Source organism: Scatophagus argus, chromosome 15, assembly GCF_020382885.2.
Source record: "Scatophagus argus isolate fScaArg1 chromosome 15, fScaArg1.pri, whole genome shotgun sequence".
Taxonomy (NCBI): Eukaryota; Metazoa; Chordata; class Actinopteri; family Scatophagidae; genus Scatophagus; species Scatophagus argus.
In genome coordinates, this window is record NC_058507.1 from 18,173,592 (window position 1) to 18,188,137 (window position 14,546).

Here is a 14,546-nt window from a genome sequence, read left to right on the forward strand (position 1 = left end):
AACTGAACAAATTTCACAAATCTTCCAAAAAGAAAGGGACGAATTTGTCTGTCCCAATAGGACTTGTGTAACTGTCATATATTCTGCTATCATCTCAGTCGGACCTGATTGTCCTCCCTTACTTCACACTTTCCAACCTTGTGTGTACTTCATGCGCAACACTTACCGTATTACGACATTACCGGCCTAGTTGCATTATTGTTATTTATATTTCTTATTATTTGTTTCTTTTCATGCCTTCCTCTGTGTTCTTCCCGCTGCTGTCATGACCCAGTTATCTACCAGGGATCATTAATATTTCCCTTATGCTTGCTTATACGCTCAGCACAAAGACATACGAGCTATCATACTTTGATAGTGTTTTTGAACGATGTGTGGCTTGCTCCAGAGTGTCATACGGGTGACTGAACAGTTAAAGGGACAGGACCTGTAGCTGCTTCTGGGTCTATGAACTATATAAACGATCTGTAAACTCTGTCACATTCAGCATAAATGGCACATGATAGTACATGATATGCATTTGGCCAATACCTGACTACTCAAGGCAGTTTATGTATTTACCTTTTTTACGTGTATTCCAGAAGTAAAGCTTAGAAATTTCTTGGACTAACCTCTGTAGCCTCCACCACCACCCCCGGACATACATCCACCCCCGCCGCCCCCGAAGCCGCCACGGGTCTGCCAAAACTTTTGGCAGGCCTGCCCTCCTTGGCCTCCCAGCACCAGTGGTCTGCCACCTTGACTGATAGGAGCGCTATCGTTCCAACCTCCGCCTCCACCTGTCACCAAACACAACACACATTTGATATGGAGTTCTGCACTGTGTGATGAATCAGTGTGTGACAGAAGGAGAGAGAGAGGGCGAGAGGAGAGAGAGACAGACACAGAGAGAGAAGTCTTAAATGGGTCAAAGTTGTGCAGGACTGCATATTACATGTCTACAGGCACACACACTCAGAGGGAAACCCCTGTTAGTGACAGAAGCACTGGTTAGAGCAGAGACCAGAAAAACATAAAATCCCAGGTAACAAGAGATTAGAGTTAGAGCGAATACAGTTAAAACTAATCCCTCCCATATTCCCCAACACTAGCCAATTTAATTTTCCCCTTTCATTTCCTCCTGTGAAGTCTGAGAAATACAAACAAACCATAAACAACACCCCCGCCCCCACCTTACCTCCAGACATGCTGAATATTTCTTTTTTTTATTCAACGAGTTTCCTCAAAAGTAAACCTCTGGCTTTGTGAAGATGTAAAAATCAATATCTCATGTTTTCTGGGCTGTTCGTCATCTCTGAGCACATGAATAATAGAACCTGCAGTGAGCATTAACGTAGCATTCCACTGTTAGAACAGATCAAGCAGTTCTGCCAATGCATGCAAATAAACACTTCCTCTTAGGGCTATCTGTAGCCCTAAGAACTTATTACTTTGTGTGCACACAGAGGGGAAAGGAGGCCTGTACTATGAAGCAGGTTCGACATGCCCTGTCATTGTCTGGATTCACTAACCCTAACAAAAGGAATTATGCTAAGCAGTCACACAAAGCTGATGATCAACTCCATAAGTCAGCCCAGGGTTTCTCAATCTAACTATGAGCATGTTCACATAAAACAGGCAGTGTTTGCAGCATATGACCAATCACAATCAAGACAAATCACTGCAAGGCAGCATATTTTACAAATGAAAAGCAAGGTATGACGTTAGACAAGTTATAAGCAACAGAGTTGCTGTTCCCAAATGTGGGAAGGACAGCTGGCAAAAAACCAAAAACAAAACAAAACCTCAGACTGTGTGACTGCATATATGAACAGGCGTATGATATCATTACAGAGATAATGAAAAGACGTGCACATCTCAGAAGCAGTCTGAGGACGGGCTCTGTGCTCCAAATGTCATGCAGCTGTGAATAAAGATCCTTTCAACAGCAGTTTTTTTTATCTCCTTTTCAGCTCTTAATATCACTGCCCCGCCATTAGAGCATGAGTACATTTGATTGTAATTGCATTTGTCTATTCCATTAAATTAACGTGTTGCTTAGATGTATTCTTATCGCCGTATTATTTCAGCTGTACCCCAGTGGTGTTAAGTGGACTTGAGAGCAAAAAATTCAAAGTGGTGAGTAGGCTTACTTTCATATCTACAACAAGTAGCCTACAAGGTTTTAGTGCTTCAGTATTTGTTGTAGAATATCAGTAAAGCTTTATTAAAGTACAGTGAAATGATTATGACACAACCAATTTAAACTGTCCCCACAGCGAAAGCAACCTGTCACATCGTCTGTAGTTGCTATCATAGATTAAATAAACCACTGATGGTTATTTTGTCTACCTAATCCACAGCATACAGCATACACAGCAAAGTAGTAATGCACACAAACATGTACAGTCTGTCAGACAGTAAGTGCACGACTCCGACGTGCTACAACATATGGTGCAAGAAGCCATCCTCGCACCAAGCTCCCCGGGATCTTGTAAGAATGAATGAATGATGATGATGCCATTTTTTGAATCTTGAATTTTTGTGATTGGTCAGTTTAACTGATTGGTGATCTGCTAAGTCAAAAACAACCTGCTACAGAGTGCGTTGGATGTGCAGCATGAGTTACCATGGCGATGTACCTCAGTAAGAAGTGAACCAGCACCATAACACAGGTTAAACCTCAAGGCAAGAAGTCAGCCTATTTTAACCTCAAATATTGTGTTTTCCCAAACATACCCAAGTATTTTTGTTAACTAAACCTAACCAAGCCATGACTGAACCCCAGGACACAAACCCCATTCTCCTGGGTGAAAGCTCTCTCTCACTCAGCCATGACACTGTCTTACGACAAAAGGCTGTCTGACTTGGCTGTCTGGCTGACTTTTCCCACTTTTACCTCGCTCACCACAAATCCACAGTGTCCTCCTCCCAGTATTAAACTGTAGCACTTAAATAACTTCACATGTGTTTCGTTTCTGGGCACATGCACATAGTTGACACCTGGTCAGCTGCACATACATACAAATGGTACCAACACACTTCAAAGTCAGGTGTAGTATACCTGCAGCGTATGAATTTCCGTTGCGTCCTGGTTGGCCGGGGTCATAGTCCATCTGCTCCAGCTGGGTCTCTGATTGGCTGCTGTATCCCCGGCCACCTCCTCCAGCAGCAATGATGAGGGGGATGTACACGTCTTTTTCCATCTGGGTCATTATTGTTTACATTTAGATTTATATATTTATTTTGAAAAAATGCACTTATTTGCTTTCTTGCTGAAAGTTAGTTGAGAGAATTAATACCATCTAATGTTCGCATGATAATTATATCTCAGGAGCTAATAGTTTGTTAGCATTGCTCAGCAAGAAGTATGGAAAAAGAGGGAAACTGCTAGCCTAACATCCATCCAATAGCACCTCTAAAGCTTAGCAGTTAACACATCTCATTTGTTTAGTACATTCAAAAGTTCAAAACCAACAATTCACCCAATCAGCATTTCATTAAAGATATAACATGTAACATTTCATTTTGGCTTGATAAAGATTGACCTGATGGGCAGTTTATCTGCTCACACACCAAAATAACGCTTCTCTCTGGTGGATTCTCAACTCCAGCACTTCAGGATCATTGCTATTTTGAAAGTCAGGCCACTAACATTATATCAATATTACGAATTGCTTAAATTGTACATTGAGCTGCCAACATATCAATATCCCCACTTGTAGCGGCACAGAAACAGGGATGATATGCATGACACATATTCTCGCCTGGAATGTCATACAAATCAAAATCCCTAGAAATTATGTGCAGTGCTTAAATGTCAAGTATAAAAATATCTCCCTGTCCCTGAGTGCATCATTCCCTCAGCACCCTCTTACCTTGAACACATACGTAGCCCCTCCACCTCCGCCTCCGCCCCCTTTCACTTGAGTTTTGTTCATCATCGGGCCGCTCTGTTTCAGGCAGATCTTATTCAGCACGCCGTTGGACTGCATGGAGGCAGAGAGATGTCAGTTCTCAGAAGAATTGTTTCCATAGATGTCAGTTGTGTATGAGAAGGCTGAGCAGATGCCAAACCCCAGCTGCTGTGAGTCTAAGGTTTTAGCATTATAATGGTGAGCAAATGCCAAGCAGAAGCTTTCACTTTTTTACAATAACTTCCTGTTCACAGTGAGTGAATGATGTTACTGACTGAATAAGACATCTCTGGAATTGATTTACATGCAATTTGAAATGAGACTCATAAGTTTGGTTAAAACTAATTCAATATACAGACTGGAAACACTCAATATCTTGCTATTGAGTTCAGGTTTGTCACACCTGCATCTTTATTATAATACTTGATAATACATCCATGTTCAAATTACTTTGTAGATTGAGAACATTTTTATTGCTTACCAGTTACAAAGGTTTGCCATCCTAACTGCATGTTAAAACAGTTGAAAATTGTGCATTTTATTTATCAGTAAGCTTGTCGTTCCACTGTTTCTCAGAAATACGGCCTCTTTTTTACAGCGGAATTGGACGTTTTGCTGGCAAATGTTAGATGCGGAGGCTTGGCTGCCATAGCTGAGGGTTTGGGAACTGATGCATCTGCCTTGTGTGTGCTATCATGCTGAACTGCCTGGAGCCAGTTCTGCTCTGAGAGCGAAAGGGCAGAAGTTTCCTCCTCTCACTCTGTCTCAGACACTCCGACAACACACTCAGCGTCGCTCATCGCTCCCTCGACTCCCTCATCCGTCTGAACCCAAGCTCTGAGGGGCGGGACTTTAGTGACTGTGACTGACAGTTGGAGGGGCTAAAAGGCAGCACATTCAAATGTTTTGGGAGAGCCTTCCTCACTCAGCTCTTCACTTTAAAGTTGAGTTTGTGTCTGAGAAAGAAAAACAAAGAAAGAAAAGAGTGTGCGTACTCGAGCACCCGTGCGTGTGTGTGTGCGTGGTACAAAGAAAAAGGCACACACAGAGTGGGTATTTGTCAGGACAAGGAGGGCATCATCTCCCTCACCAGAGGGAAGGCTAGGTGTGAGAAAACAGTGTTCCACAGCACAAATCACTTTCAGAGCCTTTGGAGAGAGTCGCTGTCAGAACTGAGGGGAAATAAGAGAAACCTTAAATGACTTTCAGTCTCACTTTGGAACAAGCCAGTCCCTCTCTGCTGTCTGAGCACTTCAAGACACACCGTTAAAAACTAATAACTGCATGACAGTGGTGAGGACCCCTGCATGCTAAGCTATGCGTCTTGAAAACAAAAGGCACTTGAGCTGCCTCATGTCCTGGAATAACTGCTGAAATACAGGAAGAGCTGTTGGATCAGCCGCATCTGATAATCCACTTAAGTAAAATGTTATCTGGAGGTAATCACTGACATTTCGTGTCAAGGTTGTTTTGGGGTTTAATCATCTTGTAATTTTTAAGCATTTTTTTCTGTTGTCTACATTTTTATGTTGCCACTGTACCTTATTTTATTCTCTTTCCAAAGCCCTTGTTTAACCAGTTAATTAATCACACTGACAGAAAGATGGATTCACAATGACATTGAATTATTCTTAATAGCATGTGTCATAGGGGAATAAAATTACCTGCAGTACACAACCTACAAACTAACAATGAGTGAATTCCACATAAAGGAATGCATTTTACTACTGTGTGTAACTGTGTCAAACATATTAGATTCCCTTTGTATTTTCCTCCTTAAACAAAAAAAAGACTTTGACAACTAACCCTGTTTCTCTGGATTTTCAGTGGTGAGACAGGCCTTAGTTTTCAAATGTTTAAATAGCAGTTGATGGATGGTTTCATTGGCGACTAGAGGGATTGTGCGGGTTTTAGTCTCAGTGTTATGAAGTGTGAGGGGAAGCAAGCTGCTCTGCTGCCAGTGAAGAAACTCCAGAGCATAATGGATGATAGACACCTCTGGCAAAAGAAGAGAAGTAAACTCAAGAGAGACGACGAGGAGATGAACGTGAGCTTCGATCGCAGATCGTCAGTTGTTGGTGGCTGTAAAATGTTAAGACTTTGAGCATGTGTATCCAAAGTGTGGTCCAGGGACCTCCTCCTGGTCCACTGGGAGGACTGCTGCATACTTGATTCTTTTAATATCAAAATGTCAAAGCTATCCTGTTGAAGTAAAACTGAAATTATCCCTGCAGCCATCTTAGAATTAAAGGAGCATTACAGATGCTTCCTAAAACACTTTTCCCCCTTGCTTTTAATAATAAAAAAACCATTGACAATAAATTTAATAATAAAAGAAAAAATTAATCTTTCTATATTATAATTTATACAACGAACATGCAAGGGACGATCTATAAAAAAGGAATATTTTTGACTCCTGATTCAGAAAGTTGAATCATTGCAGCTCTTTGAACTTACAGATCTTGACTGTAGACTGTACAGTGCGGATGTTCCGATGCAGTATGTCCATGAACACCTATTTACTATACAGTGATTTAAAAACGACTTACATTGGGACATGCATCCTCTCCTTGTTGTCCCACCAAGATGTAAAGCAGCTCGCCCTTCCTCAGCAGGAAGTCTCCTGTGATGTAGACGCCATGTGACCTGCTCGTGGCCAATACGCTTCGACCACCAGCTGCACCGTAGGCTGTGAGCCTGTGGTTTAACAGAAACCAAAACTCACTGGCAAGATAATTATCCAAATGCTTCAAGAAATAAGAACATTTTTGTTAGAATTTTCAATGTTTCCATTCAGTTTTGAGGAGTTTTTATGGGCAAAAGTGATGATGTATTTATTGTATATTCTAAGCTGTACAGTAGCAGTTTTTCAGAGGTACCCCAAGAATGATAAACACTCCTCCAGTGATGCAGCGCATGACATTACATAAAAAACTAAAATTAATTTCAGAACACTCAAACACTTTCACCCTGAGCATTTTTAATAAAAAAATATTTTGACCCGCAGCTTGGTGCAGCGCTGAAGCACACGCATACACAAAACCATGCACAAACTGCAGAGTACATGGGCACAGACACACGCACACACATACACACACACACACACACACACACACACACCTTTGTAGCAGAAGACACTCATTTCAAATGCTCCAGTTTTCTTGCCAGGAAAAAAAAACAACAACAACAACAAAAAAAAAACAAGTTGATTGGTTTTTGGGAGCGCTTCGATATTTCTCTTCCCTGGTGGTCGTGTTTGGTGGGGGGGGAGAGAGACAGAGAACGCTGCCCGGTGCTCAGTAGCTACCTCAGCTGTTTGCCTAATGACTTTTGGGAGATGCAGAGCGCATATTCATCTCTGTGGCCGTCTGTCAGCTCCATTTACAGGTTCTGCCAGCTAAACCGGGCCCGCATCAAGACCACAAATCTGGAGCTTGTGTGGAGACAGAAGGTGTTTTTCTAAAACTCTGGGACATGTGTTAAGACAGTGTTGTCCACGCTGTTGTTAGTTAGGTATTTTAAGATTCAAGGGTTATTTGACTGAGCTCAGCAGTGTGCGCGCATGTGTGTGTGTGTGTGTGTGTGTGCGTTCCTGTTTGTTTTTGTGTTCATGTGGGAGGCCTGCAGCTTTCGGAGACGTTTTTGTTTGAACCGTCTCAGTCAAATCCAAGTTAAATGCCTCATGTTGTCATTGATGCCCACAGGAGGAATATTGATCTCTGCACAAGGTAGAGGATATTACAGCATTAATCCTAGAGCAGTACACAGTTTGAGGTCAAGGTGTTAAGGCTGATTGCTGAGGTACTTCGAAGGCCACAAACATAGCCACAAAGGTAGGTGGTTTTTGGATTTTGGAATAAGTGAATCATACTATTTAGCTGCCATTATTCCAGCCTCCTGCAAGAATCTGATAGTGATTTCTCTGGTTGCTTGTGGAAGATTTTTGCGCTGCTGATGCACGCAGCAGTGGAGGTGGGCGTAAAGAAGTGTCTGCATTGTAGCGAAAAATGTGAGTTGCACAGTGTGCGCAGATGCGCCTTGACAAGAGAGGTTAAGTGTGTAATGTATACTGTTAGCATGGTGAGCGCTCATGGGGCCAAGCGTATGTATCTAATGATTGGCTCTGCAATCTACTGAGACCCATAAAAAAAAACCAACTGTTTAAGAGTGGGAGTTGTGCAAATAATGATATGGTCTGATGTTTGTGTGCTCAGAGGTGTTATACTCTGGCGGCAGCCGTACCTGTAGGTGCCAGTTTCCTGGACCTGCCACATTTGAATGCCTTTGAAAGGCCCTCGGGTGCCAACTGTCACGTTGATGTTGCTGTTCCTGTAGGAGTTGAGGCACTGAGTGGGAGTCGGGCCTTCAGGTCCTACAGCTCCACAGGTACGAAAAGTCCATACTTTGGCTGCACATGAAGAGAAAGAGAGTGACAAAAAAAAAAAAAAAAAAACACTGAACACTTAATAGAGCGCACAGCTGTCACGGCACACATTTTGTATTCAGTCACACACACGCTTAAGCAAACTTGATGACAGAGATGACAGAGAGGCTGAAATTCAGCACGCACCACACAGTCATTACTGTTCTATTTGTCTCACATTCATTCCACTTCAACGTTCCCCACTGCTCCACTTTCACATCAATAAAACCCAGATATACAGATCTAAAGAAAATTAATACATATTGGAAAGGCAAGCGCTAAACTGGGAGCTCCTCAAGTGAGATGCTGCTTTCATCATATTCGCAAGTGCAGCAGGGGACGTAGTGACAGTATCACAGGTGACAAACATTTCTCCTCATTTTCCGTGTAATCCCATATGTCGGTGCTAATTGGAGTTCTTTTCACTGTAATTAGCACGAGATTAGTCTTGTCAGATGGACGTGGACGGACTTAAAGCTGCAGTGCTAAAGCCTGATTTAAGGCTTGTGAACAGAGCACAGCGATGAAGACACCGGGGAGTGAAGCACCTCACTCACTCTCTCTCCCTCTGAGTGGCTGTGAACGCCTTGTGACTATGTATTGGTTTCAGAGTCAGGCAAATCAGACACCAACTAAAGTCAAAGCAACTCACCTTTTCAGGCTTTTCATAGCCTCTGAACTTTGCAACTCAATGTGACATGTGTAACACCTGATTTGTGAAGAGAAGCTTACAGGACTTTTTCACTTTTTGCAAGAACAGATACAGTAAGCTGATTAAATGGTGATGTTCTACAGAGGAAAGAGAAGAGATGGCATGTGACAAATCTCCTGCAAGTTAAGCTTATGATGCTCTCCCCATAACTCCTTTGGCTGTTCTAGTTGTGTGCTGTGCAGTGTTGAAGCCCAGGAATTGAGATCCCAGTATTTATGAGAAACACTTGCCAAAATGCCGTCTCTCTAACTGAGGAAAATAACTCCAGGAAGCTGGCATTTTTGGTGTGTGTGTATCTGTGTTTTCCTGTGAACAACAAAATGAGAATATCTGCCAGTTTCTGTTGATTATACACAGTTACTGGGAGAGTTACGGGGTGAAATTTTAGAATGTACATTTCAAAGCCTTGAAAAACTGCTACTGCCAGTCCAAATGATGACTAGCGATACTGCCGAAACCTGGATGAAGTGCATGTCGAGTGTCACAAGTCTGATCCTCATGATCACCAAGTGCACCTTGCCTCCCTGCAAACATCTCTTTTGAGTTTGGTAAAGTGTTCCCAGCAGAGACAATTACCAATACTCTCAAAAACACTGTGGTAATAGAGCGATGTGGAGTTCAGCCTCGTCTTAGCAAATGCACTCCCACTGTTAAAAAAAAAAGAAAAAAAAAAAAAAGAAATACACTGTTGTGGGGTGACTGGAGTTCTGCTTGGCTCCCATCCAGCAGGAGTAAATTGATCCCTCAAGTCAGTATTTTCAGCACCCAACAAGGTAAAAAAGAGTTAAGACTGTTGGAAAATACATCCATCACTGGAGCAGAAAAGCCTCCAAAGACAAACAGTGCTTTAGACGTAAATCCTACTGTACTTAATGGTTTACACTGAGATAGCAATCAGTTAGGCAGGATATGCTAAAGAAAAAGGAGTGAAAATGTGTGAATTCTTGGCTTTTGTTTGATATGAATAAGATCTTCGTTATGTAAAGAGAGCTTGGCTTATTGACATTAGCGCTGCTGGTGTTGAAAATAGACAAGTCTTCCAAACACTCTCTTTCTCTCTCTTCCATCCCCCTTGGGTGCGATTTGGTTTCGCACTTCAACCCAGGTGATCGATCTTGTTGATCCATCAATATGAGTGGGTTCTTCTGCAAACGTATACACACACACACAGCCAAACACACACCATCCAAGTGGCGTAATGAGCCAATCTCTGGTAAGCACTTGGCAGAACAAACAAAAACAAGATGTGCTCTCACAGATGATAGTCTTCTCTAATAAGTGGTGTGCACACTAGTCAACCCCGCTGACCTGCAGCAGCGCACACGCTCACGCTCGCATACACATAGCGATACGCTCTTACGCACGTCTCCCTGGGGGGTCGCTGACTCTGCCTGGCTATTATATGAATCTCCTTCTCTGTGAACTGTGCCACCGGTTGTATGCCATCATCATAACAAACATGGGCCTCCATTAGAGAAAAGAGCACTGCTGAACACTTTCATATGTGAGGAATAAGACAGAGAGAAAGAGATAAAGAGTCAAAGAAAGAAAAAGAAAGTGAGTCTCACAGATTCTAATTGGATTGCCACACTGAGAGCAACACTCCAGCAGTCTTTGTCTTTTCTAAACATTATTAAAACAAGACTATGGGAAACATTCATTGTGAATCACAAAGGCAGTCCGTGGACCAATCAATGACAAGGGAACGACTGGTTCATCACCCAGTTAGGCCTCTGAAACGAGTTTTTTGTGAAAAAAACGATCATCTCAATTCTCTAATTGTAATGGCTTTTTTGGAGTTTAGCCTGGTTTCATATGGCTCCCCCGCCCCGACTGGAGGAACAACTGAGCCAATTACAGACACGTTCAGACAGACAGTAGTCTTGCATGATAAAACGCAGCTTTCCCATTCATTTGAAAGAAGCAAAATTGGCCAACATAGCGGGGGGTGCCAACTATGGGATGCTGGCAAAAATAAACTGAACCACGACAGTGGCAGCGCAACAAGAAGTCATCCTGCAAGATACCGAGTTAGTCAGACACACGCTCGGCTCACACTCTGGGTTGATTACTCAGTGAACTGCACATTTCAGCTGTCTGCTTCGGGACTGTCATCACAAAAGATAAAGTAAGTATCACAATAAAACATTTTCAGGCCTTTTTCATTATCTCAGCACTGCTTGATACAACATGCTCCCACCAGTGCAGCCCACTGTGTTGTTTTAATGCTGCTTGGTATGAACGCCTGCAAAGAATAAGAATGTCATCTTCCTACTGGCATGCCGGACAACAATCCATTCCACACAACTCCCACATCTCAGAACCACTCGTGTAACTGTTGTTCTTTGCAGGTGTTTACAGTGAAAAGGGATGTCAGTTTTGATATCATTCTTTTTAAATGACTTTTTATATATTTACATGATTATATTTAGTTATTTCATTACAGTTTCCACCAAGTTTGACAAAAATGAAATGTAAGCTGAATCATATGAATTTATGTTGATGATCTTTTAAAACTGATAGATCTTACATTAAATGCTCATGTTTTCTGGATCTTGTTTGACTTCAAATTGTTTCTAATGGTGGCTTTAGTTTTGCATCTTTTAGCATGCTATAATGTGCCAGGAAACTATGTGATAGGGTTGGTTGGTGGTAGGGTTGGTGCACAACATGGTCTTAATGACCAGTTACCTAATTTTAGACAACATTTGTGCACACTGAAACATATTAAGCTGAGACCTTAGCCTTTCACTTACTGCTACACTATATGGACAAAAGTAATGGGGCACCTCACCATTAAATCAACAGGGACTCTAATGACATCACATTCTAAATACATAGACAGCTTTGCAGCTGTAACAGCTTCCACTCTTCTGGTAAGGCTTTCCATAAGATTTTGGAGTGTTTCTGTGGGAGTTTTTGCCCATTCATGCAGGAGAGCATTTGTGAAGTCAGGCACCAGGACCAAAATGGCCTGACTCACAATCTCCGTTCCAGTTCATCCCAAAGGTGTTTGATGGGGTTGAGGTCAGGACTCTGTGTGGGCCAGTCAAGTTCTTCCACACCAGACTCATCCAACCATGTCTTTATGGACCTTTGCTTTGTGCACTGGGGCACAGTGATGCTGGAATAGAAAAGGGCCTTCTCCAAACTGCTGCCACAAAGCTGGAAGCATAACATTGACCAAAATGACTTGGTATGATGAAGCATTAAGATTTCTCTTCACTGGAAGTAACATCACACCTGATTCAATAATAAACAGGTGTATTTGAATACTTTTGTCTATATAATGTAGTTAGAATCATCATCATAGAGTCTATTACACTTGTACAAAATTTCATGTTACAAAAGACAACTATGCACATCCCAAGCACACTGTATGCGAGAAAAGGGTGGACTTATTCTGTGCTGCCTTCCTGTCTTAGCATGTATAATAGCAGTACCCTACTTATCCAGTGACAGTTGCCCTCCTTGGGCCGGTGATTAGAAAGATGGATCAAGGCTGGCACACCATGAATGACTCTGAATTCTAAGTGCAAAGCCTATGGAGCACAAGAGTCCAATTAATTACAGAAGCCTGTATTGTGTGGCACTGCTCGTTATTAGTCTCATTTCTGTCTCGGTGACGAATGCTCTCACTCCAAAACTTAAAGTAACATCAACTAGCTAACTCATTGCTGCAGGCCAGTGTTTATAAACATGTATAGCATGAAGCACAGACGCACAACTTCAGTCTGCAGCTAATTAGCATCTATGCAATGGCCAAAGCTCCTTTCCTACATGGAGCATTCAGAGACAAACATCTGCCGTCAGTTACTTTTAAGGGCCAGTGGGATTGCTTCAATCACCATGCCTTATGTCTTTGATTTGATGCCAGTTTTCATCTGCTCCACATAACGTGGCTTTTTGTTGTTTTCTGCTGTTGTTTGAGCCAAAGTGGAACACCTTGATATGAAAATGTGCTGTCTGTTCACAGAGGCTAATGCTTGTACATCTTGCTACGCTCTTGCAGATAAGGTGTAAATGTGATGAGATTTTGTTGCATTGTGACAGCGTATTGTGTAAAAATGTTTTACTGTCTTAAAAGAACCTGAAAACTCCAATCTTAGTCAATCACACACCCACACATACACACTCTCATATGGTGAATGGCGAGAGAAAAATAAGCCCACAGCTCATCTTGAGGTTAGCGACGCGTCCCTTTCCCATCAGGAGAGGTAATCACAGAAAGGAAGGGAAGCAAGCTCATCAGGACTGACTCTTTCACTTCCTTCCTCAACATAGCTGATGAGTCAGCAGTGAGAGGCAGGTGCCATACATTAGGGCAGTGGTGAGAAATGAAAGTGACTGCTGCCAGAATCGTTGGAAATCAATGGAGATGTGGGGAACGAAGAAGAAGAAAGAAAGGAATGAAGGTGAAGTCAGGGTGAAGGGGAAAAAAAGAGGAGGAGAAAGAAGTAGGACAACAGGAACGAAATCAGGGGGAGCACTGGGTGGGAGGGCAATAATGTGAACTAACAGACAGTTAACAACAGCTTTTAAATGGCAAAGATGGGAAACAAATGGAGAAACAAAGGGGAACGGAATGTGCCAGGCCCAGATATAGTGGCAGAGTGAAAAGAAAGATGAAGTGGAGAGTGAGAGGAGACAAGAGACGTTGACGCTGGTGGGGTTAATCATTGAGCGTGTCGGGGAAGAGGAGAGTCTTGTTGGAGTGACAGGTCTGCTGAGCTAAAACCCTCATCAGGCTTGCCGTCCTGCCCTGCAGACGTCAAAGCATCAGCTCCAGAGGGGGAGACGGGAGACGCCTGGTGAATGTTAACCGCTCAAGGCTGTCTTTGACATGGCCAAGGTATAACTGCAAGTTCAACTTCTTTCCCCCGAGTTAATATCTATGATAATCACAAGGGCGAGAGCAGTGTGATCTCAAAGTCCCATCTTTTTCTGAGGAGATTCTGCTGGCTTTATTGTAACCATACTGAGTATGACCTGTGTAAGCACATTAAAATAACCTTTATGTTGTTGCTCTTGCAGCTACATCCTGGTGGAAAACTACCCTATATGAAATGCTTTTATTTAATATTGTACATGAAATGCTTCCTCAAATGCAAAGAAAGATGTTCTTGACAGACTGAGAGGCCTTTGTTTGCTGACTGACCCAGCCTGTGGCTCCACTCCAATGCATAATCCTGTAACATTATCAAATTATGTCAGCTGACCAAATATTAATGTCTGATCTTTAAGTGACCCTGTTTGACTCTCAAGAGACAAACAGACGGCTCTGTGTTCAAGTCCCACAGAGTGACCCACATCACAGGCATTCAGTTGGACAAGTGGCTGTACAAAAAAGATCCAGAAATCAGCATGTTAGGGCCCTGACACACTGTTGTGGCTCTCCATCACCCCTGCATTTTATGGTGTGCCAGGCACTGTTTGTTCTAGTTGGTTATCTGTCACTGTTCAACAAAAAGAATGCTGTGTGTTAAATTTGTGATGCAGGAAGTCAGTGAGAGAG

General features: G+C 42.5%; 1 protein-coding gene across 1 annotated transcript in view; it reads right to left on the minus strand.

The window, feature by feature from the left end:
- Positions 1-14,546, minus strand: part of alk (ALK receptor tyrosine kinase) — a 364,681-nt gene that overhangs the window by 22,908 nt on the left and 327,227 nt on the right. Inside the window, exons 12-16 of the mRNA XM_046413454.1 lie at positions 8,139-8,304; positions 6,446-6,593; positions 3,858-3,968; positions 3,044-3,185; positions 612-779 (exon numbers count right to left, since the gene is read on the minus strand). Coding sequence (XP_046269410.1) covers positions 612-779; positions 3,044-3,185; positions 3,858-3,968; positions 6,446-6,593; positions 8,139-8,304 — 735 coding nt within the window. The remainder of the gene's footprint in view (positions 1-611; positions 780-3,043; positions 3,186-3,857; positions 3,969-6,445; positions 6,594-8,138; positions 8,305-14,546) is intronic.